The sequence below is a fragment of the Phodopus roborovskii genome, unplaced genomic scaffold (genome assembly GCF_943737965.1).
Source record: "Phodopus roborovskii unplaced genomic scaffold, PHOROB, whole genome shotgun sequence".
Classification (NCBI taxonomy): domain Eukaryota; kingdom Metazoa; phylum Chordata; class Mammalia; order Rodentia; family Cricetidae; genus Phodopus; species Phodopus roborovskii.
In genome coordinates, this window is record NW_026126517.1 from 10,669,233 (window position 1) to 10,694,605 (window position 25,373).

The window sequence follows — 25,373 nt, forward strand, 5'->3', positions numbered from 1 at the left end:
TGTTCCAAGCTCATCTCCCATCACTCAATCTCCTAAGCATCCTCATCCACTTTAGTGGAAAATACTGCTCAGAGACTACCAATAGATCTTCAATCATGCTGGTTACTCAGTTGTGATCACTAGGTAGCTATGGATACATTTGTGTGATGAACTCAAATCTGTGTATATAAAAAAAAAAATACTAATCCAGAAAACTTTTATAACTCCTTTCAAAATCTAAAAAGTTGAGTATTTAGCCAGGTGGTGGTGTGGCACATGTCTAATCCCACCACTTGGGAGACAGAGGCAGGCAGATCTCTGTGAGTTTGAGATCAACCTGGTCTACAGACTGAGTTCTAAGACATCCAGGACTGTTTCACAGAGAAGCCTGGTTTCAAACAACCAAAAAAGAAAAGAAAAGAAAGTTGACTATCTTTGTGAATATTTGGAAGACACTACTTTTGAGTGAGAAAGCATTGGTTGTTTCTTTTTTCTTTTTTGAAAAAGTATTGGCTGTATTGGAACTCACTCTGTGGACCAGGACAGCCCCAGACTCATAGAGATCCAGCTGCCTCTGCCTCTGCCTCCCGAGTACTGGTATTAAAGGCGTGTGCAACCAGTGCCCAGCACTCATTGTTTCTTACATTTGGTCCCTCTATATTAGCCTTTTTACACACATGTAATTACTGTGTATACACACATATCAAGAGTGGTCTTTGCCGAGCTGCAATCAGAGCCAGCCAAGCAGCCCCAAGTCTGTACCTGAGTGGGGGAGTGTGGATGAGGGAATGGCTAACTATAGATAATAAAGAAAGAGAGAGAGAGAGAGAGAGAGAGAGAGAGAGAGAGAGAGAGAGAGAGAGAGAGAATAAAGGTCAGGAGGGCAGATCAGTCAATACTGAAATGCCATGAGTTTATTTTTCACCACTCTTATATACCAGAACCAAAAAGTGGAACACAGTATCATGTTTATGGAACAACAGACTTTCTTCACTCATTCCAAGGGTTCAATAACCACACCTTAGCTCCAACTTTTTGTTCCCTTGAGGTCAGGAGTAGCCACACCTCAGATTCAGGTCTGTTGTTATTTAGACTAAGATGGCGGAAACATCCTTCTGTAGCCACACCTTTGACCTTTAGGTCTTATGACTTGCTGACAGCTTTGAACTTTCTGCCCTTGTGCCAAGATGGAGTACAGTCATCTTTATGGGCACGCGCGCCATACACACATACACAGTTAGAGGTCCATTCACTCAAGAAATCACATCAGGTAAAAATAAATAAATAAATTTATTTTTAAAAAACCATGTCTGGCCAGGTGTGGTGGCTCATGTCTTTATCCTACTATTCCAGAGGTAAAGGCAGTCGATCTCTGAGTTTGAGGCTAGCCTGGTCTATAGAGTGAGTTCTAGGACAGCCATGGATACAAAGAGAAATCCTGTATGAAAAACAAACCAAAGTAGGGGTGGGGGGGGTGGGAATCACACCATTATAAGGTCTTGCACGTGTGGGAAACCTTGGGACTATCTCAGTAGGAATGTGAGCCCTGGCAGTTACAGATGGTCTCCAAATTAGCACTTAGGATCTTTCTTCTTTTGGGTTTTGGACCTCTTATAGCTCAGGCAAGCCTCAAACACACACACTATGCAGCCAAGGTTGGGGATATAGCTCAGCTGGTAGAGTATTTGCCTAGCATTGAGGAGTCCTTGAGTTTAGTCTGTAGCACAGCATAAACTGGGCATGGAACCACATGCCTGTAATCTCAGGAGATGGGAAGCAGACTATCCAAAAGTTCAAGGTCACTCTGTAACATAGTAAGTTTGAGACTATCCTGGGGTACCTGAGACTGTATGTTAAACAAACAACAAACAAACAAAAAACCCTCCTGTGTTAGCCTCCAAAGTGCTTCAGTTATAGCCTTGTGCTACAGGGCCCAGCACTTTTAGGATTTTTCAACATAGGATTACCGTTGGTATGGCAAGAAAATAATCATATACCATTTGGGGTTTCTGCTTTTCAGGTGGGGCTTTTTGTTGCTCTGACTGGTCCTGGGTGGATTTGTTCCCTGCAGCTAATATGCAGGTTCTAAATATGCCTAGGGTGGGATGGACTAAGCTATAACACTTGTTAATTTATGTAGGTTTTTAAATTTATTTTATTATTATTTTTTTGTATATATAATTTTGTTTTTTTGAAACAGGATAGCCTTGGCTATCTTGGAACTACTATGTAGGCAGGGCTGACCTTGAACTCAGAGAAATCCCCCTGCCTCTGCCTCCACAGTATTGGGATTAAAGTGTATGTTACAATGACTAGCTGTTTGTGTGTATTGACCTTGTGGGTGTGTTCACAAAATGCATTCCACTTTACTGCCCTTTCAGTTCATGGACTTATTGGGATATAACCCATAATATAAGTAGAGAAGCATTTGCTTCTCACAGCACTTACACTAAAAGTGAAGACCACTGAATTTTGTTTATTTTATGTTTTCAGCATCTGAAATTCAAATGATGACACTGCCCCCGGGTCAGTTTGTGATCACAGACAGTAGTGTGGCAACTCCTGTCACTTCTGGGCAAGTGAAAGCAGTGACTCCGGTAAGTCTCTACCAGCGTTGGGTTATAGCTTGGTCATAGTTTCCCTTCTGCCTTCCCTCCCTTCCTCTCTCCCTCCCTCTCTCCCACCCTTCCTGCCTCTCTGCCTCCCTCCCTCTCTCCCTCCCTTCTTGCCTCCCTCCCTCTCTCCCTCCCTTTCTGCCTCCCTCCCTACCTCCCTCTCTCTTGCCCTGCCTCTTTCTCTCCCTCCCTCCCTCTCTCTTTTTTGAAGTGCTGGGAATAGAACCTAGACCTTATACATGCTGACATGCTGGGTAGGTGACCCTTCCATTGAGTTACCTCCCCAAGCTTCCTATTTCTTTTAATTGGTTGCTTTAGTCAGTTTTCTCATAGTTGATGATTTGCAAGCTGGTTCTTTACTCTTTTATCCTTAGTGCATTGCTCAGGAGGCTAGTGCACAGGGATTGTCAATTCAACTCCTAACTACAGGAAACCTCCCAGATTTATCCATATGAATACAATTTTTGTTCTCAAAGACAAGAGTTTCTCTGTATAGGTTTGTAGACCAGGCTGGCCTCAAATTCACAGAGATCTGCCTGCCTCTGCCTCCCTAATGCTGGGATTGAAGGCCATATGATTACAATATTATGGACTTTATATAAATATTATAAGACTTTAGCTGGGAGTGAAAATTACAGTGAATCAGTGGTGTGTGTGTGTGTGTGTGCGTGTGTGTGTGTGTGTGTGTGTGTGTGTGTGTGTGTGTTTGAGACAGGGTTTCACTATGTAATCCAAGTTGACCTTAAAATGGTAGTCCTTCTGCCTCAGTTTCCTGTCTACTGGGATTACAGGCATGTACCACCAACATTCCTGGCTTATAGAGCTTTTGTGGGAGAAAGGTCTTGCTATGTAGCCCAGTCTGGCCTGGAACTTGTGTGATTACAGTCATGAGCATCCATGCTTGGCTAGTTCTGAGCTGTTTTACATAATTTAACTATGTAAAGAGACTGCCATCAATTAGCATATTTAACTTGGGCAGGTACAATGTTGATTGTGTACACTATGTTTTAATTTTCATGGGCTTATGCTGGCTTATCTCTAAGTTATTTGGAAAAGAGAGTACATTTTTTTTTCAAAATTTGTTTACTTTACTTAACTGTCCAGTGCCTGTGAAGTGCAGAAGAGGGCAAGGAATTCCCTGAAATTAGAGATATGGGCAGTTGTGAGCTGCCATGTTGGTGCTGGGAACTGAACCCAGGTGTTCTGGAAGAGCAGTCAGTGCTCTTGACCACTGAGCTATCTCTACAGCCCCCAGAATACATACATTTAAGTTAAGAAAAATGCTCTTGATGGAGTAATGGCACATGCCTTTAATCCTAGCACTTGGGAAGCAAAGGCCATTGGATCTCTGAAAGTGTGAGGCCAGCCTAGTCTACACAGAGAATTCTAGGTTAGCCTGATCTGTATAGTGAGTTCCAGGCTAGCCTGGTCTACATAGTAAGACCCTGTCACAAACAAACAAACAAACAAAAAACCCAAGAGAACAAATGAACAAAAAGGGGAGAAACGTTTCCTTGGGGGTAGGGTGTGTCTTAGTGGAAGGCACACATACTGAACGTGTGTGAGGTCTGGGTTTAGTCTGTAGCATTGCAAAATAGCAACAAAACATATTTTGGGAAAAAACTGTGGAGACCTGGTATACATCATGGTAGCTACTAAAAATTGCTGAGACCAGGACTTAAATGTTCTCACCACAAAATGTTCCTTGCTAAGGGTTAGTGGGTCCTAGGTGAATAAGCAGCCTCAAACCAGAAAAAGAGCCACAGGGAAACAAATCATAATCTGAGAGCTGTTTCAGGATGGGGACTGACAACGTACGGCCCTAGGTGAGTCAGTTGGTTATTTGCTATAACTTGTTTTCTGGACAAGCTTGGAAAGACTGCCCGAGTTGTCCTCTTTGACTTCTTTTTCCTCTTTGTTACCATAAACTACCTGAGATAATTAATACCCAAGTTTATTCAGTTTATGGTTTTAGAGATTCCATTCTGTGACTGAGCTAGTGGTCCTGTAGCTTTGGGTCACCATAGCACAACATGGTGAGAATGATTGGCTCAGTAAGTCATCACCTCATCAGGCAGAGAGCAAAGAAGAGGAAGGGCTGGGCATCTCACTCAGTAACCTCAGGACTTCTTATGAGGTCTCACCTCCTAACAGTGCCACCTATGGGCCAAACCTTTAAAACATGGGCTCTTGCCCAGGGGTGGTGGCACATGCCTTAACTCCCAGCACTTGGGAGGCAGAGACAGGAGGATCTCTGTGAGTACCATGCCAGCCTGGTTTACAGAGTGAAGTCCAGGACAGCCAGGGGTACAGAGAGAAACTCTGTCTCAAAAAAATCCAAAAAGCCAACCAACCAACAGAAAACACAGGCTCTTGAGGGACAGGGATACCTGTCATAGCATCTTGCTTCCATGGAAGACCAGTTGCCCTTCTGTCTGAAATAGTATTTCTTTAAAAATGTTAATATAAAGTGAAGTGTAGTGGTGTATGCCTGTAATCCAAGTATTTTGGAGGTGGAGACAGAAGAACCAGGAGTTCAAAGTTATCTTCAGTTACATAGCGGGTTTAAGGTTAGCCTGAGCTATTAAGATCTTATCTAAAAAAGTTAATATAATGGATGAAATGCCTAGCTTGTATGTATGAAATTCTCATGATCAAAGGGGAAAAAATGAGAAAAAAAGTGAAGACAATGTGAGTTCCCTTAAATTTATTCAGTGCAAGGTTCTATATTTTTTCTTTTTTATTAAGTAATCAATTTTACTTTTTAATTTTATATATCAATCCCAGTTCTCCCTTTCCTCATTATGCTCCTCCCACCTTCCCTCATCCCATCCCTCACCTGTTCCTCAGAGAGAGAATGGCCTCCTATGGGAAGTCAACAGAAGTCTGTCCCATCACCACGATGAAGCTTGACCAAGGCCCTCCCCTCAGTGTTTAGACAGAGCAAGGTATAGATCCATAGGAAATTGGGGTGATAAATTATTTATGATTTATTAAAGCTTGGCTGAGGATTCAGAAATCAGTTAGCCTCAAACTGTAGAGATTAAGTAGTGGTGGCACACATCTTTAATCCCACGACTCAGAAGACAAAGGCTGATGGATCTCTCTGAGTTCAAGGCCACTCAGGGCTACATGAGATTGAATCAGTATAAAAGAGTAACAGAACTCATGCCTTTAATCCCAGCACTAGAGAGATAGAAAAGATAGGAGCAGGGTCTTCCATAGTCAGAATCAGGATTCTCCAGCCACGTTGAGGAGAGCATAGCAGTCTGTAATTGCAGTCTGAAGTTTGGTGGAGCCAGGATCACCTTTCAGTCTGAGGTAGAGGTAAGAGCTAGTGGCTCGGCTGCTTTGTTTTTTCTGAAGCTTGAACCCTAATAACAGTCTCTGGGTATTGTATTTGTTGTGTTACAGGAAATGGGCTCCAAAAAGCCAGTTCATGGGCTAGGGATAGAATACAGTGATGGCACTGTATTGTAGTGACATCTTGCCAGTGAATTTGTAGTGGTGACCACACCCTTTGGGTGTGGTTTCAGGTGTAGACATGACCCATTATAAGGTAGAGGAGGGTTTGGCTCACACTATCTCAGGTTTCATAGAGCTTGGGAAGGGCAGGGCATCTTCTGGAGCAGGAAGAGCTCTTATCTATGTAAGTTCTTCTCTAATAAATATCTACTTATCATTTATCTTGGGTCTGGTGAACTCATTTAAACCCCCACTTTCACTGTATTCTAAGACTATATTTTTTTCTGTGCTTTTATTTATTTATTTACTTACTTACTTACTTATTTATTTTGTGTGTGCTATGGATTAAACCCAGGACCTCATGCTTGCTACCACTGAGCTGAATCCCTAACCCCTTTCCTTGTTCTCAAGTAGAATGCACATACTTGATAAGGGTAGCAAATTGATTTTATTTTTAAAGATTTAAAAATACTTTTTAATTATGTATGCTTGTGGGAGCAGGTAGGGTACATGCATGTAATGCAGGTATCTGAGGAACCAGAAAGAGGGCATCAGATCCTCTGGAGCTGAGTTATAGGCGTGGGAAACTGAACCTGTGTTCTCTCTATAAACAGAGAACATATGCCCTTATCTGCTGAGCCTTTTCTCTAACCTTTGTTCTAGTATATTCTAAATGTCTTTACTTGGGAAACTAAAACTTAGGGTGTTTGTGTGTGTGTGTGTGTGTGTGTGTGCGTGCGTGCGTGCGTGCGTGCGTGCGTGCGTGTGTGTGTGTGTGTGTGTGTGTGTGTGTAAGCTAGCCAGAGGTCAACCTGAGGTATTATTCCTTGGGAGCCTTCTACTTTGTTTAATGATACAGGGTCTCACTGACTTGGAGTTAGTGGGTTTTGGGGTTCAGGGATCTACTTCTGTTTCCCTTCACAACACAACACAGGGAGTATAGGAGTGTATTGTACTACAGGAGTGTGCCCTCATGATGGCCTTTTGGAAAGGGTCCAGTTGTTGGACTTGAATTCCTTATGCTTTTGCTGCAAAGACTTAACTGACAGAGATAACTCCTCAGCCCCATTAAATATTATTTTAAATGTTGCTGGCTTTGAAATTCTATTAGCTGGGAACCGTGAGTGTTGAAGAACTGTTTTAGACACCAGCCTGCCCCTTTACAGAGACCTTATCATTCATTTTGGATGAATTTTAACACTTTCATTGGCAATATTTTTTAAATTTCTAAATTCTTAGGAACAACTTTTAAAATGCAATTTTAATTTATTTTTTTTAATTAAAAAAACTTTTTCTGCCAAGTAAGGTATCACCATGCTACAAACCTCTGTAAGGTTCCTCATCATGTCATCTGATAACACAGCAAAAGTGCTCATTCAAATTACCTCTGGAGTCAATTACTGTGACTTATCCTTCCTCCATAAAGGGAATAGGTAAAGCATCCTTCAGAGGTACCTATTTGGGTTCCCTTGAAACACTGCTTTGGATACTTGCTCCTCCCCTCTTCTGGTAGTTCCCACGCTCCCTTCCAGACCCAGTTCTTTTAAGTTTTATTTTCTTTTGCTCTAGGGTCATTATGTGTTGTCAGAAAGTCAACCAGAATTGGAGGAAAAGCACGCCTCTACTCTCTCCGGCACAGTCCAGGTTCAGCCCTCTGCACACAGTGACTCCCTGGACTCCACAAGCCCCAGCCAACAGCAGACCACACAGTACATCATCACAACCACTACCAATGGGAATGGGAGCAGCGAAGTGCACATCACCAAGCCGTAGCCTTCATTCTGCACCTGGAGTCCAGAGCTCACACCACATCTTCTCATTCGAAATCTGAAGCTTCAAACACCTAGACCTCTTTTTAAAGATTTATTACTCACTCAAGAGTTTGGAAACTACCATTTTGACGCACATATGCCAGGGGTAATTTTTGCCAAGGTCATCTTTACCCTTGGGATTTCTGCCATGGAATGCAGCTCTTTCAGGGAAAAGTTGACTTCCAGATGGAGAAACTTGGCCTTGCTCTTGAGCTGGTTGTTTTTGTTTTGTTTTTGTTTTTGAACACACTGATAAGCCTTACTGTCCCTTTGTGGAGATACTAAGTGGCATATTATGTTCATACCAAAGGTGGACATAGGATGTCCAAGTCCATGGTCACTGGACTTCTGAAATCCAAGCAATGCATCAAAAGAGAAGAAACATTTATTTCAAGGGTGTGATTAGGTCAGAACCACTTTATCTCATGCATTTGAGTTTTCAGTAATTTAAGAAAGGCAGCTTATTGGATGAAAAAATTAAAATGATATGATAAAGGTTTGATGGTGGTGTTCTGAAGGAAAAACTGTCATCTAAAATCTTATTACTGATCTCTCTCTCTCCTATATGGGATCTCACTGTGCTGCCCAGTATAACCTTGAACTCATGGACTCATGAGATCCTCCTGCCTTAGCCTCCCAAGTAACTGGGACTACAGTCAGGTACCATCATAGCAGTTATTTTTAAACTCTTGTTTGGGAAAACTTATTGGGCAGTGGTGGTGCTCCCCACAGATGCTGGCCCCAGGCAGATTGACCTCATGTTCCACATACATAGACTCCCTGGAAGACAAAGGTTGCATGATCTCAATAAGAGCCCCTGCATTAAAGCTCTGCCTCCAGGCTTCTGAGTTTAAGAAGGAGATACTGATTCTATGAAAAATCACTATATATGTAAGTTGTGTATATATATGTATACATATATATATATATACATGAATACACATTCATACACACACACAGAGAGGGACAGACAGACAGACAGACAGAACTGAAACCTTGTCCTGCCTTGCAGGATCCATTTACTGCTCAGTAGTCAAGGTTGAATTCCATACTCCCACTTGGGTTCATCAGGTATATGTATAACACTTTTTGTGTGTGATGCTGGGAATCAAACCCAGGGCCTCTTGCATGCTAGGCTGGTTCCTCATCATTGAGCTACAACTCTAGTCCCTACATCACACTTTTGTTCACAGCTTTGGTACTTCCAATGCTATCTTAAAAATGAAGATTCTTTGAAGTTGGGTGGAAAGGTGGCCTTTCTTATTTGTGAGCATTTTAAACTTTAAGCATATTGTAACTAACCTAGATCTTGTTATAAGATGACCAATTTCCCACTTAAGGGAAAAAATAAAAATAAGGGGACCATTGTAATACACTGAGGTAAAAGGACAGGTGTGGAGGAATAGTAACAGTTAGTTGGGAGAGGAAAGCAGTTTTCTGTGTGATAGTTGTCTTCTGTGTGTTCCTGTTTGGGAGTCTTGTTTGCTGTGAATCTAGTGGGGAAGTATTGCCCTTCTTTTTAACTGCACATCCCAGTTGTACCCATAAGACATCTTAAAAGCCTGTATTTTAACAACTTTTTGTGACATACATTTTAAAATAATTATTGTAGAGTGAATTTATCACTCCAGATCAAGAAGACCTAAGTTCATTTCAAATGAAGTTAACTAATTTATTTTATTTACATTTCTGAGGAAAAACTGGGTCTGTGAATTAAGAAATAGAATATCTTCTGTGTGGTATATAAAGATGCCTTCCTGAAAAGTAAACATTTGGTTTTGAAGTCACTTTATTATGTAGATCCTGCACTTTCCTTTGAGATCTTGTTCATAGACTTATGTCTGAAGATTTGGGTATGAAAAGAACTGAAGAAAAATACCTCAAAAATGTGTGGAAACTGAAAATGGACACTGTATCTTTGATAACAAAAAGGTAACAATATTTTCAACATGAAATGTTGACTCCAAGTCACAAAATGTAAGACTCTGGTTCCCAAGGTTCTGTAGTGTAATAACTAACTATCCCAAGGTTTCAGCCTTGGAAGGCAAAGAGCACTGGTCCATCTCAGTGTTACAGTTTTAGTTTTTGTCATTTAAATTTGGCCTGTTAGAGCTGGGTGGTGGTGCCTGCCTTTCAACCCAGCACTTGGGAGGCAGAGGCAGGCACATCTCTGAATTGGAGGCACTCTGGTCTACAAAAAATTCAAGGACAGCCAGGGCTACACAGAGAAACCCTGTCTTGAAAATAAATTTTTAAAAAATTAATTAATTAAATTTGGCCCTTTGGATTCTCTTTAACTTGAGCCAGCAAGGTATCTCCCCTCTTCTCAGGAATAACCCAGTGATTAAAATAAAAAGCCAATCACTGAAGGAATGTTGGTTTTGTGTCAGTTATTTTTTAAGTTTTAAGATACATAGAGGAAAAATCCTGTTGAAGGACTTTTTTGTCTCTTTCCATTCTAATTTATTTTTCCTGTTTTGGTTCTTATGTGGATTAAATAAATACTACAACATATGTCATCAACCAGAGATGTGGATGGCAGTGAAGACATCACCACTCTAAGATCAGGTATTTTATGAATTTATCCCAAGGTATCAGAAGGGTGACAAGAGTGTAGTCCCTCTGACAGCCTAATTTGGGGAACATGGATGAAGCCAGTGTCTACATAGCAGTCTTTACCCCGACACACCAATACTGTAGACTACATTCACTACAGTGTGGATGTTTTGAAGTGGGTTGGATATAGATTTTTTACATTTTTATTGTTTAGTCTGTGCCCAGAGAAATGGATATTTCATCATGTAAGGTTCCTGTTTTTCTGGAAAGACTTTCTGTTTTGATGTTCTTGAGTTATTTTCTGACCTGGAATTATCCTTTCAAAAAAATTCTTAAAAATATCTAAAGCTAAAAAGCACCTAATGAGATGCTGAAGCTGGCCCATTGGTTGAAAGTATTGATTCTATCCTGTTATTTAAATGTGAACATTTATTGTATATTCAGTGAGTTATAGTGTTAATAGTCTTGTGCTACCTAGCAGGTATAAAAATTAATAAATATTTTTTTAATAATCATGTTTCTTATTTGTGTGTATGTACAGGGACTACTGATATGGTTAAATGTTTTATTTTAAATATTGCACCCTTAGGCACAAGCCATCCCAGTCGCATAGTGAGTTCTAGATTAGTCTAAGCTACAGAGTGAAACCCTGTCTCAACACTACCCTCTTCAAAATATTACACTTTAGTTTCTGGTTCCTAATCTGGCATTTATGAACTTTGCAAGGTTTCTCTTGATCTTCCTTCTAACATGTAGAAAGCTGAACAAACTGAAAACTAAACAGAAAGGAGAAGTATTAGCTCAGGACCCCAAGAACAAGTTCTCAGCACAAAGGGAATTTATTTGCCCCAGAGGGACAGAGGGGAGGGACAAGAGACAAAGGCAGGGGATAGAGGAAGAGGGAAAGGAGGAAGGGAACAAGGGAGAGAGGGCAGAGCTATTTGTCCAGGAGGGACAAAGAACTGCCTTTGGATAAAGAGGGGACACACATGACCCATAGGCAAATGATAGTTTATAAGGTAAAAGGGGAAACCTGTGTTAGGATGAGGTATTTAATTTTAATTGGACGTGTTAATTGGGTGAGCTAAGGGGGACTTTTGATTTCTGGGCTTCAGTTCTTTGATAGCTGGACTTTGGTAGTCAGCCTCAGGAGGAGGAAGTGGCCAAATAAGGAATAGACCTTGGTGGCTAGCTTTAGGAATGTAATCTAATGGTTTAAGCAATGCAGAGGGAATTGCAAAGAAGGGCAAGACCTGTCAGAGCCATGGTCCCTACACTAGAGCTGGCCAGAGTCCCTTCATCAACAATCAAAGTTCCATTGAGAATTAAGATCATGAAGCAAACTGCCCTCACAATTGGAGAGACTGACAGGCAAATACAGGAAATCACAACCTCAGTAGTAGAATCCTCCAAGGGAACGAGGGCCAGCTGAGATAGGAAGACCTAAACTGTGATGAATTGTTGGAGGCTCGGTATGGAGAAATCTGAGATAGAAAAGATCCAAATTCCATTCTGGGCTACCTCTATGTTGGGTGACTCATAACCACTTGTTATGGGAGCTCTGGGGTCTGATGCGTCTGGTTTCCTCAGGCTCCTGTTCTCATGTGCGCACACACGTCTAAAAACTCCAGGGGATCCAAACATTGGGGAAGGAAGGGCCCTATGTTTTTATGAGCTTATCAGGGTCTCATACTGAGAAAGATTCCCTGGTGCCCCTGGCAGAGAAAGAGGAAAAGAAGTGAAACATCCTACTTCTTAACTAGCTCAGGGGAAACTAGTTAACCAGTGTTTAACCTTCAGAGTTTGTCACAGAGCTTCCCTGACCCGGAGGAATGGGACAATCCAATCCAGCCAGCTATAGCCATCCTTTGACACATAAGGAGGATGATGACAGAGAAGCACTTGAGAAGGTCACTGCTGAGAGTCATATGCTCACTAAAAAGACTAAAATCAAATCATAAAGTGCTTCCCCTCAACTTAGCACTTTACCAAAGGCAGGGCAGCATGTTTAGTATCAGAAAGAGATGACTTAAGCTGGAGAAAGCTCAAGGGTAGATAGAGCACTTGCCTAGAATGTACAAGGCCCTGTGTTTACATTGTAAAGTAAAAATTGCAAGGCAAAACAAACAAACAAAAAAAACCCCAAAACAACACAGCTTAAAGGTGTTTACCACCAAGACAGTATTTGAGACAGTGAGAGCAAATGATGGAGAGACAGACCTAGGAAAAATTTTTTTCAGATAATTTGTCTGATAAAGGATATAAACGCAACAAAAAGAAAAAACAACCCTAGTGGAAAATGGCACAAAGCTATCACAAAGAATATAAAAAATAATAATAAATGAACATATGAAAATATGCTTCATGTTATCACCAAGGAACTTCAAATTAATATTAAAACAATATAAAGCTTTGGGGTGTGGCTCAGAGGCAGAGTGCCTACATCCAATCCTCACCACCAAAACTATATCATTTACCATCTGGTTGGAAAAAGAAGACTCAATCTCTGCCAAGTGTGGTGGCACAAGATGGTAATGCCAGTACTTGGAAGTCTAAGCAGGAGGATGGCAAACTTGAAGGCATAATGATGGAGACAGTTAAAAGATCAGTGGTTGCCAGAAGTGGAGAAGTAAGGATGAGTAGGTGGGGCATAGATTAATTTGGGAAGGTGGGCAGTGAAACTGTTATCACACAGATTCATCAATTATAACAAAAAAAGTATCCTACCTGTGTGGGTGAAGAGTCTATGCATATAGGGTGGGGGCAGAGAATCTGTGGCAAATCTATGCTTTGTTAATTTTACAGTGTCCCTAAAACTGCTCTAAAAACAAGGTGGGACGAAAATGGTAATGTGTTGGTGCTCTCCTGTCTGGTTTTGCAGAATGATGCTTCATATTTGGTTTTCACGTTGCTCATTTCATTCATACATACATTTCAGATTTTATCAAGTCACAAGTGGTTTCTAACTCTAACAGGATTGAGAACGTCTGTGGAGCCAGTAGGGGCACACAGATTTAGCTCTATTTGGAAAGCACTGTTTTCCATTGAGGGAAGGTCATTAGTTTGAGATGGTCCTCTTCTCTGACTCGTCTATTAAACGGAAAGGACTGCGGATAGTCTGTACAGGACTGACGGCGCGGGAGAAACTGGGGTACTTGAGAAGATGACATTTCTAAGACGCAGTTAGAGAAAAAGGAACGTGTTAATTAATGATTAAGAAGACTAAGTTTTCCATGTTTGTACTTCTCCAGCTAGGGTGGTCGTTCTGCTTGACCAACCTTCAAAGCTGCCAAGAGTTCCTGCAAATAAAGAGTTTCCTTCTCCTGCAGGGTAGTTCTTTAGGCAGGAAAGCAAACAACTCAAAATGGCTTCAGGAAGTCCCCGAAACTGACCAGATCCCCTCGGCATCTCTACCAGAGTAAAGAATAAAGCTGAGAGTCCCCCTCAGAAGGAAGTCCAGCTGCTTGGAAGAAGCAGAAAGCAGCCGAGTTCACCTGGAAGCCGTGAACCTGCTGAGGAACCTGGGAAAGATACTCTCCAATCTGATGAGCTGCCCTGGGCGATTCAGTGTGTTCCAGGTTCCCAGCTTTTGTGAGTGGTCACCATGCTGGGGTGGGCCTTGGTGATGCAGCTGTCTTTGAGTTATTTCTGATTCTGTAAGTAACCCCCCAACGGTACTTCTGTAAGTATTCCCCAAAACACTCATTGATTGATTGGCTCGTCAAGTTGGATGGACTTTGGTGGCATGGGATCCCTATGGTGAGCAGACGTGCGTTGCGTCTCCTAGGAAAAAATTTGTCACCCAACAAGTGGCTAGCACGGCGCCTGGTTACGCTGTGCTCTTGTTTAGCAGCGGGTGAAAGGATGGAAAGGTTGAAAGCGGTGGAAACACAGGTCCGGAGCTGTTCAGGTGCTGCCTCAGGCTCCACCCCTGCCCGTCCTGACCACTACGCCCCGCCCCTCCATTTGGGTTACGCCCCATAGGCCCCGCCCCTTCCGCTGCCGGGGCCCGGAGCGTGCGCGCACCCAGACGCCTTACGGGAGCGAGCGCGTCCCGGAGCCCGCGGCCGGCCAAGCCAGCGGGTGAGACCCCGCGGACGCGGCTGAGGTAAGGGCGGGCCCAGGCGCCGGGGGTAGGAGGGTGCCGGGTGAAAGGAGGAAGCGGGGCGAAGGGAAGAAGTGGGGCTCCGAGATCTCGGTCGCCGTAGGCACGTGGCGGGCCCCACGCGTGGGCCTGCGGCAGCCGGGTGGGCGAGGGTTAGGGCGAGGGTGGATGGGGGAGGGGCGCGGCGCGCTGCACGCAGGTGGGGCTGGCGACCGGGGACTACGGCCTGAGAGCCTTGCTTGCCGGTGCCTCGTGAAGGTCTGGAGGGTAGGCCAGCTCAGGTACAGAGAAGAGGCCTTCCTGATCGGCGAGGAAGTCCGGGACACCCCAAGACTTAGAAATCCACGGCTTCCGGGGTTCCACCTCCCTGATAGCGGTCTGCGTTTCGTATTTGAGTTCTTGGGCGGAATAAGTGGCAAGGCAGAGGTTGTCACTAGATAATATTACATTTAGCTTCACCAACCGGCGGCATTGGAAGAAGCTTATGCGTGAATTGTGTAAACTGCACCTGTCAATGAGGTACTAACTTTGCAGGCTGTTCAATGCCACTTAGGTTAAGAGGGTTTTGTTTAAGCGTCACGTTGCTTCTACTTTTTCTTGTTTTGAAGTTTTGTTAGGTGCTAGTATCTTGTTCCTTTCTCATTCAGAGTGTTCTCATTTCGTAGTGTGCTGAAGATTGCCTGGGGACCACCCAGTTGCCTCCGTGTAACACTGTATCTTTCCTAGATCTGAAATATTGTCAGAACTTTAAATTGTTTCGCAGAAAAGTGCTTCATTCTAGATATATCACAGGCCTGTTCTTTATCGTTTGAGAACTTGGAAAGTGGGAAGGATCTTCAGTTGTATAAACTATTAGCTGCAGATTCTTCACTGTAAGATCCCGAGAGTGGAAATAATGGTAGGGAGGCCCCGTTCAGCTTCTCCTACCTATAGGTAAAAAACCTGACACCTGGTGAGGTAAGATGTTACAGATTAGTGACAGCCCAACAGTAGAAATCTGGTGTTTTGATTAAGTCCAGTTCATCTTTCTATTTTTGTGGGCTCTTTGGTCTATTTGTTGGTGAAAGGGGTAAGAGAATGGATCCAGTACATGTAGGGTGAGTTTACTGTAGGTTGGCACTGTGAGCTGTGGCCTGAGTTTCACACCTGATTCCAGCTTTGGGAGATACTCTCTAAACAACATTCTTGTATTGCTTTCTAAAAAGTGTGGCCAGCCCTGTGAAGTTATTACAGGAAAGAGGAAAATTGCATTAATTAACATGGATCTGAAGATCAGATTGACCATTGACAATTAGTTGTAACTGTCTGGAGCCTCAGGAATTTATGTGGACTAATGAAATCATATCAAGAAGTTTTAATAATTTAATTGAGAGTATATGCAAGAGGCATTGTGTGTGATGTTAACATCTGCAGGCAGGTCCACCTGGGGTTGGGAAAGTTGTTTCCATACTTTAATCCTTAATATTAGTATCTGTAGGATAGGTATAATAAGCACAATTGTAAGAATTGTCCTTGAGACATAGCTTATATAAGTTAGTATCTGAGCTGTACCAATGTTTGTAGAATTTATGGCTTTTTAAAAATAATCTTACATTAAAATATTGTCAGTGTGTGTGTGCAGATATGTCACAGCATTTCTGTGGAGGTCAGAGGACAACTTTCAAAGAGTTTGTTATCTCTGTTACCTCTTTCTGTGGTGGGATCAAACTCAGGTCATCAGGTTTGTGTAGCAGGTGCTTTTAGCCACTGAGGTATCTTGCCAGTTCTTCACATGGATTTCTAATGAACTTTCTAATAATTCAACAGTTACTAAAGAAATTATGTTCTAATAGATTATTGACCTTGGAACTTGTAGTTATGGACCATGATCCATCACTTATTTATTGTTTTTTTGTTTGTTTGTTTGGTTGGTTGGTTGTTTTTTGGTTTTTTCAGACAGGGTTTCTCTGTGGTTTTGGAGACTGTCCTGGAACTAGATCTTGTAGACCAGGCTGGTCTCTTTGAATTCACAGAGATCCACCTGTCTCTGCCTCCCGAGTGTGTTTGTTTTTTTGAGACAGGGTTTCTCTGTGTAGCTTTGGAGCCTGACCTGCAACTCACTTTGTAGACCAGCTTGGCCTTGAACTCACAGAAATTAGCCTGCCTCTGTGCCCTGCCCCAGTGCTGGAATTAAAGGTATGTGCCACCACCACCCAGTTTATTTATTGTTTTTTGATATGGCCTCATTTCATACCCCAGGCTGGCCTAGGACTTGTGATCCTCCTGCCTCAGTCTCCTAAGTGGTGGGATTATACATTTTATTCACCATATCTGGTTTATCACTGAGTTCCTGAATCTTATTCTTCTATAAAATGGAAGTGTAAGAAACTTAAGAATTTAGGAGTTGTTGTAAGACTTGAACATTTGATGGAAATGGGGTATTGGAAGAGAGGGAAGATAGCAGTATGGTTAGAGAAAAGGATGAAATGTAAGAGGTTGGAGCCAGGCCTCATTACTCACTCTGTAATCCTAGTGTTTGGATGCTGAGGCTGGAGGATTGTTTTATGTTTGAGGCCAGCCTGGGCTACATAGTGAATTCCAGGCCGTTTTTGGGTACAGAATGAGACCCTACCCCTGCCTTAGAAAAAACAAAAGAGATTTGAGATTGAATATTAGCATCAACCAGACCTCTGCCTTTTCTGCCTCAAGGTGTATAGTTTTGTGTAGAATACCTGTGGAGAAGAAACAATGGATTCCTTGGATCACATGCTGACAGATCCCCTAGAACTGGGTCCCTGTGGAGATGGTCACGGTACAAGGATCATGGAAGACTGTCTTCTGGGTGGTACCAGGGTTAGTCTGCCTGAAGACCTTCTGGAGGATGTGAGTGACAACATTGTTGCAATCATTTCCTTCCCCCTCTTCTGAGTCCTTTCCCATGCATCTCTGCCTTTCTTGCTCCCTTTTGTTTTCTACATCTCAGCAGATGTTCCCTTACTACTTCTTAAAGTTTAGTGTAGTTAGTATTCTGATTAAGGAAGACAATATAAGCTGTAGTTTACATGTTTGATCAACAAGTCAGAATAATAGTAGCATGATATAAGTAAACCCTGTTATAACAGTTTTCACAATTAGAAAAAGAAGTTGAATATTACAAGAGCAGAATTGTGTTTCCCTTAAAATTGTTTGTCTGTTGTGAATTATTAAACAAAACCCAGACCTGCGTATGTCCATAAGTTAACCTTCTGGACAGGACTAATACGTGGCTTGGGATGGAACATCAGTATGCCCTTGACTACTTTCGCAGGTCGCATGTACAGTCATCATTGGTAAGGAGGCTACCATCTCTCAAGACTTGAGAGTGCTTGCCTGTGCTTCCTGCCTCTCCCTCTCTCATAGGGTCTCATAGCTCAGGCTAGCTTTGACTTTCACATATAGCTGATGATGGCCTTGAATTTGGGATCCTTCTTCTGTTTTCCAAGTGCTGGGATTATAGATGTATACTACCATGCTTGGTTTACATGGGGATAGAACGCATGGCTTTGCACGTAGCAGACATTCTGCCAACTAAGCTACATCCCCAGCCTAGATGCAAGCATTCTGCCAATTGAGCTTCATCTCCAACCATTATTTGTAATTTTTTCTTTTGTATACTCTTTCAAGGAAATCTCTTTTATGACATCTATTCAATTATCAGATGCTTATTTTATTAGATATACCTAGTTTACCAGACATAGATGTTAAAACTAAAATTGAATATAAAAATAAGTTTTGAGGGAAAGATACTAGATACTAAGTCTGAGGTGATTTGGATACATTCAGAAGGAAAGGGTGTTTGGTGGTTAAATTATCCTGTAATTTCCTGCTTAAATTTCCATGGCTCTGTTTTATTGTTGGGGTAAAGTCACAATTAACCTAACAGGTTTACATGTCCTTCTGTCTACTGTCATACTTTTCCTCTCCTGGTCCAGCCAAAGTCTAACTTTCCAGCATGTTTTCCCCTTTCTGGTACCTTTATCTTAACATTATCTAGGGTAGACTTTCTTCAGCTGTGTTTTTCTGTATACTTTAACAGTTGTTAAACTACTTTGTAACTGTGTTAAGCTTATTATTTGGTACATATACATTCAATGTATAGAGAATGAATTAAAAATGAAGACCATGCTGGACTTGGTGCATGCCTTTAATCACAGCACTTCAGAGGCAGAATCGGGTGGATCTTTTTTAGTTCAAAGCCAGTTTGGTCTGCTACATATCAAGTTCCAGGCATCCAAATCTACATATCTCAAAGGAAAATAAGATATATATTAGTTAAAAAAATTGAAACCAATCCTGCTCCCTTTCTTTTTTTTAGTCTTTTAAATCACCTCTCTTTAGATGCTCCCCTCACAATTAATTTTTTCTTGCTGCTTAGTTTAAGTTGAATTTACATGGCTGCCATCATACCCTAGTTGTCAGAGCTAGCTTTCAGATGGGCTTCTCTCTGAGTAATTTTCCTCTAGGTTACATACTGCTGTATTGTGGTTTGTGTGCTGTTTTTAATAAACTGTTATTTTGTTCTTGAGATGGGGCCTTGCCATGCAGCCCAAACTGGATTTGCACTCATAATTCTCCTGTCTTTGCCTCTCAAGTGCTGGAATTACAGATAGGTGTAGTCATAGCCTGTTAATCTCTGATATTTAGAATTGAGTCAAGACCATTAGAAAGTTAGTCAGTTTAAAAACACTTGAGGATCATAATGATGACTACATAAGAAATGTGAATATATTTAAAATGCTTGAACTGTGTACCTAGTAGTGACTAAATGGTAAATTTTGTGGTCTGTGCATTTGGCTTCACAGACATAAAATATTAAATGCATATTTATCAGTTGCTTACTTTTCTCCCAATTCTCGCAGCCTGAGATATTCTTTGATGTCGTCAGCCTTTCCACATGGCAGGAAGTACTAAGTGACTCTCAGCGTGAACATCTCCAGCAGTTTCTGCCTCAGTTTCCTGCAGACAACATGGAGCAGCAAAATGAGATCATCCTTGCCCTGTTCAGTGGGGAGAACTTCCGCTTCGGAAACCCTCTGCACATTGCCCAGAAGCTCTTCCGAGGTCTGTAGCTCAGTGTTTTGTTTTTGATAGGGTTGAGTGCACGTTCACTTACACACACATGCCTTTCATTTTCTTCTTTGTTTTCATGTACTGATGTGACCTCTGAGGGGAGTAGTTTTGTGTAATCTGTGCTATTTTTAAAAAATAAGATTGTATTGATTTATGATAGAAATAGAACTTAGCTGTGTAACCATCATAAATAAAACAGTGTCAGCATCCCAAAGATCTTTATGACTAATTTTTAAACTGCAGAAAACATGACATCTCACCACCATATATACCTTTCTCTTTTAAAGATGTGGTCTCATTGTGTAGCCTGGGCTAGCTTTGAGTTTTGGACAGTCCTTTTGCTCTAGCCTACCTGGGATTTTATACACAGGCACCATTCCTGTCTTAGAGAGTGTATGTTTTCATAAAGGACATCCCCCCACATAATCACCTCCTGTTAGCTGACTGTAAGGAAATTTGCACTGAAGAATATAGAATATTCCTTGCTTTTTTCTTCTTGGTTTTTCGAGACAGTGTTTCTCTGTATAGCTCTTACTGTCCTGGAACTTGCTTTGTAGACCAGGCTAACCTCGAATTCACAAAGATCTGCCTGCTTCCTCCCGAGTGCTGGGATTAAAGACCTGTGACACCACTACCTGGCCACTTTTGTTTTCTTTTTTGGGGTTTGTTTGTTTTGTTTTGAGACATGGTTTCTCTGCATAACCCTTGCTGTCATGGAACTTACTCTGTAGACCAGGCTGGCCTTGAACTAACAGAGATCTGCCTGCCTGTGCCTCCCCGAGTGCTGGGACTAACAGCATGCGCCACCACTGCCAGTCTCACTTTTGTTTTCTTAATCACTCTTGAAATGTGTTTGTAAGTTGCTGTTTAGATTTGTGAAGTACTAAGGGAGCATGCAGTGTGTTTTAATTTTGTGTCTATTTCTGTGTATGGAGGACTCTGTTTTGCTTTCTGGGCACTGGCAGTTTGGAAGAGCTCAGCACATTTTTGTTGTATACTGTCTTACTTTCAGCGAATTTGTTTTCTTGTTGCTTCATATGCGTGTGTCACATGCTTTTGGTAAGAATGTTACATGGTAACTTTCCTTTTCCATCATACTGTTTCAGACGAACATGATATCAGTTCTCCATCACTGGTGATGCCACCTGAGTCATTTGGTTAAGTGGTGTCTGTTGCTCTTTATTTTATTTTATTTTTTAATTTTATTTTTGAGGCAAGGTCTCTCTTACTATGTAGTCCTGGCTGGCTAGGAACTCTGTGGAGATCATACTGGCCTCAATATCACAGTGGTCCACCTCTATCTGAGAGCTGAGAATAAGTGTGTATACGGTATAGCCTTGCTACACTTCTTGATTGTAAGGGCATCTTTTTATTTTTTAGTTAAGTCATCTGTTAAGTGATACTTTGGGATCAAGTCTTATTTCTCAGAAGCCCTCATTTTAACTAGTATTTTTCCCCCTCCACTGGTGATCTTTGCTTGAATCAGCCATTGCTTTAAGTATTGCAAGACAATTGAGGGTCATTCTTAGATCACAGTTTTCTCTCTGACCTATGGAAAGGAGCAGAAGCCTCTTCCTTGTTTCTAAGGTGACTTTGTTTTGGCAAACTAGCCTAAAAGTTTTCCTTGAATCATGTTAAATGAAATACTTGATTTTGGTTAAAGACTAGAGAGAACAGGTCTGTCACTTCAAATCTCTTGTTTTACTGAGGATTTTAAATTAGAATTCTTCTTTTTTATGTGTGGTATTAGAGATTGAGTTCTCACATGCACATGCTAGGCAAATGCCCTACCATTGCGCTGCAGCCCCAGCCCCTTTTATTTTTTGTAAGAGATAGTCCTCGGTTTTTGTCCAGAGTGGGCCTAACGTGGGCTTTTAATCCTCTTACCTGGCCTTCAGATAGCTGGGGTCATAGGCATGCTATTGTACATACATAGGCATGTATTGTGGGTTTTTAGTTTAAAGACAAGCTCTCCTTTGGTTGGTAGCATTCTGTTTCACTATGGCTCAAGTCTGGTGGGAGGACACTGTCTTCCCTCACAGCATTTAGAGGGTTGTATAAGGGCCCGTATGTAAGTGGGCAGTGCTTCTGTGCTTGCCCCCACGGCGTGATTGTGTGGTCAAGTATACAGACAAGTTTTGGAGACAGGGACAGGCTTCTGGGTACTTCTCTGATGCTGTATTTCAGTTCTAGTTTTGCTGAAGATAATTATGTTACTGTGGTTACTATGGTTTCCAGTCTTAATTGAGTTATCACTATTTTTTTACCATCATTTATTTTTGGGTCTCTCTTGTTTCTCCTAGTCATTTTTTTCTTTCTTTGCTACAACCACTGTCTCTTGTATACTCATTACATGTGTGTGGACTGATGCATATACAGTTGTGCCTGTGTTTTTAAGATGGACACTTTAACCCTGAGGTGGTCAAGTATCGTCAGCTCTGCTTCAAGTCACAGTACAAGCGGTATCTCAACTCTCAACAGCAGTATTTCCATCGGCTGCTAAAACAGATTCTTGCTTCCAGAAGTGTAAGTAATGCTTAGAACTAGGAATGTAACATGGTTAGTGACCTGGCAAGCATCATGACATCAAGTAGTGGTTCTGATGCAAAAACCAAAAGAATCACTAACAAAAGTTGGGCTTTCTCTTTTCTTATGAGCAGTTGTTTAGATTTCAGACATGTTGAAACAAAGTACTTCCTAGAATCAGTATTTACAAAGAAAAGCAAAGCTATTCAGACTCACCATGGGTTATTGAGGGTATGTAGGATGCTTTTGGAATTGATGTGCAAGCATATACTGGCTTCTGATTCTGTCACATATATGTAGAACAGAATTTTGTGGCCTCATGATTCTTTCCAGTTTGATAATTTTCTGAGGCAGTTAGTAAGAGCTCCTAACTTTATTACATTTTTATTTACTTACTTTGTGTGCAAGTATGTGCTTATGTTTGATGTGCGAGTGCCACAGAGCATGTGTGGCGCTTAGAGGGCAACTTATTGGAGTCTGTTCTCTCCTGTCCTGTGGTTAGGTTCTAATGATCAAACTTGTCAGGCTTGGTGGCAAGTGTCTTCACCTTCTGAGCCATCTTGATGGCCCTGTTACAACTTCTTTTAAGTTGTTCTTTGAGATTTAGTATAGAAATACCTGGATGTTTAGTATAAGTATTAATTCTGGGTGAAGCAGGTCAACACTAAAATTAGGTATTTTCACCGTGTAATTCAAGTTGTTGTTTCTTTTTTCTTTTTTTCTTTCTTTCTTTCTCCCCCCCCCTTTTTTTAAAATTTGTTTCTGTTTTTGTTTTTTTTGTTTTTTGTTTTTTGTTTTTTTGTTTTTTGTTTTTTTTTTTTTTGCAGGGAGTGGGGGTGGGGTACGGTGTAGAGTTTTGTGTAGCCCTGGCTGATCTGGAACTAGCTCTGTAGATGATTAGGGCCTTGAATTTACAGAGCTCCACTAGATGTGTGCCACCACCCCCTGTCAAGTGTTTCTTGAAATGTTTACACCAGAAATTTTTTGAATTTCAAATTTTTTCCCCCAAGTTCTGGAATACTTGTATATATTTTTTGGGATAAGACACAGTTGTAAACAAAATTAGGTTTAACTACAAAGCTAATATAAGTAGGGTGAAAGTGATTTTACATAAAGTATTTTCAGTGTATTTCTTATGCTTGGGCATCAGTCTATGACACAAGATGCAGTGCAGCTATTTTCACTCACAAAATTTCAGATTTGGGAATTTTTATAATGAATGATCAAACTAAGTCATTTCGGTACTTTCTATTTATATATAATCATATATAGTATATTTCTTTGTTATTTGGAGGGGTGAGAATTTTTTTTTTTAACATTGAACATTGAAGAGAATAAAACATGAACTTGCAGACTGTATAAAGAGCAAGATTTGATGACGACTTGGCTTCACATCTGGTCTTTTGGTAGGATCTGTTGGAGATGGCTCGCAGGAGTGGCCCCGCTCTCCCCTTTCGACACAAGCGCCATTCACCATCCCGAAGCCCCGAGGAGCGGGAGTGGCGGACCCAGCAGCGTTACTTGAAGGTCTTGCGTGAAGTGAAGGAGGAGTGTGGTGACACTGCCCTGTCCTCTGATGAAGAGGGTGAGTGTCTTCGGGTACTTCTGGGCGACTAGGGTACTGGAGCCAGTGGTAGCCATGAATTTCCCAGTAAAGGGGCCCTCTGAGTTAAATTGTTTGGGGGTGGAGAGTGGAACTCACTAGCTCTTGGTGGTTGAGTTGCTGAGACATTGTGTTAAAGAGTGACAACATGCCCTCTTTCTCTTGTGCTAATGTGGCACTTAGGTTAGACGAGAACACCTTGGACAGATCCCTGCAGGACAGGGTCTTTCCTCTGCTCCCATTGTGCCACTTGAGAGAACTGCTTTTCCCCTTACAGGAGAGTAGTAGTGACTGTTGGCCTGCTGCAATGCGACCCCATCACTCTGTTGAAGTCTCTCTCCTGGAAGAGCCGTTTAAATGACCTAAGTGTGCTCCAGCTCATCTGGGGAAGGGTCAGAAAGGAATGTGGAACCCTGGCCTCCATGTTGTTGGCTTAGCCCTGTTGAACCCAAATGGCCACTTACCCAATCTCCCCTATTGGAGTCCACAGCCACGTTGGATTTACAAGAAAAATTTTCTTTTGAAGATCTCAGCTCATGGCTTCCAAGCTCTCCAGCACGTTCTCCTAGTCCTGCGGTGCCCCTGAGGGTGGTGCCCACGCTTTCCACTACGGATATGAAAACTGCAGGTGAGAACTGAGCTGATTGTACTGCCGTTCCAAGACATCATGGTGTAGAAAAGTGAGAGCACCTTAGGGATTTGGGGACTAGATTCTTACCTGTCAGGAAACAGCAGTGCTACTTAGAAATGGGAGATTTGGAGACATGTGGTACCATGCAGTACTCTTACCATTTAGAGGTAGGCTTCCCTGCTTTCCTTTATTTTGAAATTGACCTCAGGATCTGATCAGTTGCTATTTTGGGCTAAAAAGCATAATCTTCCATGGACTAGCAATAGAATGTGCAACCAGACCCATAGCAACTCCCTAGCCTATAAAGACAAAGAAGAACTTGAATTTGGAAATGGGAGAATGCTAAGCCTCTTGAGTGTGCTTATGGGTCTGCTACATAATTGAAGTGGCTCACTGAGCAATATATAGAGAGATGATGGAATACTGACCCAGGAACTATGTAAGACTTTTCTGCTTGTAGTACACAGAATCAGAAGTAGCTTGCTTTTGAATGTCTGAGTGACTAGGCAGATTTAAGTTAGAACACCATCGTAGTGAATGATCTGGTCCATGTGGTCTGGTTCATTTACTTTCAGATAAAATAGAGCTGGGGGACAGTGACCTGAAGATAATGTTAAAGAAGCATCATGAGAAGCGGAAACATCAACCAGTAAGATTGCGGTGGGAGTGGCCATTCATAATTCTTAGCCTGTTGCTTTTGGTCTGACATCCTGAGAGTGGTAGTAACTACCTGCATTGTGCTTTTTGTTAACACTGTCAGAGACACGAGTAGCAAGAGGCTACGTAGCATCAGAGGTGTGAGAGGCCAGTCAAGTAGTTTGGCTTTACGAGGCATGGTTGACATGTGAGCTTCATTCAGTCTTTGTGGTTTCACTGGTGGATGATCGTGGTCTCCTCTCCCATTCCCAGAGGCTGAGGTTATCCTCGGTCCTGCAGCCAGTGAGTGGCCGAGCCAGGAGTCAGGCTTTGTGCTCTTGCACTTTGTGTTGTCTCC

At 41.9% G+C, this 25,373-nt stretch overlaps 2 protein-coding genes across 10 annotated transcripts in view; both read left to right on the forward strand.

The window, feature by feature from the left end:
- The window catches only part of Prdm10 (PR/SET domain 10), a 70,265-nt gene extending 61,554 nt beyond the window's left edge, over positions 1 to 8,711 (forward strand). For both annotated transcript variants that reach the window (XM_051197005.1, XM_051197004.1), the window contains 2 exons: positions 2,473 to 2,576; positions 7,629 to 8,711. In XM_051197005.1, the coding sequence (XP_051052962.1) occupies positions 2,473 to 2,576; positions 7,629 to 7,832 (308 nt within the window). In that variant the 3' untranslated portion in view covers positions 7,833 to 8,711. The remainder of the gene's footprint in view (positions 1 to 2,472; positions 2,577 to 7,628) is intronic.
- Positions 8,712 to 17,214: 8,503 nt separating this feature from the next.
- Positions 17,215 to 25,373, forward strand: part of Nfrkb (nuclear factor related to kappaB binding protein) — a 31,354-nt gene continuing 23,195 nt past the window's right edge. For 5 of the 8 annotated variants that reach the window (XM_051197008.1, XM_051197010.1, XM_051197009.1 and 2 more), the window contains exons 1-6: positions 17,215 to 17,393; positions 19,409 to 19,610; positions 22,018 to 22,145; positions 23,556 to 23,730; positions 24,239 to 24,376; positions 24,955 to 25,028. In XM_051197008.1, the coding sequence (XP_051052965.1) occupies positions 17,259 to 17,393; positions 19,409 to 19,610; positions 22,018 to 22,145; positions 23,556 to 23,730; positions 24,239 to 24,376; positions 24,955 to 25,028 (852 nt within the window). In that variant the 5' untranslated portion in view covers positions 17,215 to 17,258. The remainder of the gene's footprint in view (positions 17,394 to 19,408; positions 19,611 to 22,017; positions 22,146 to 23,555; positions 23,731 to 24,238; positions 24,377 to 24,954; positions 25,029 to 25,373) is intronic. The other 3 variants (XM_051197013.1, XM_051197014.1, XM_051197015.1) reach the window with 1 other exon arrangement.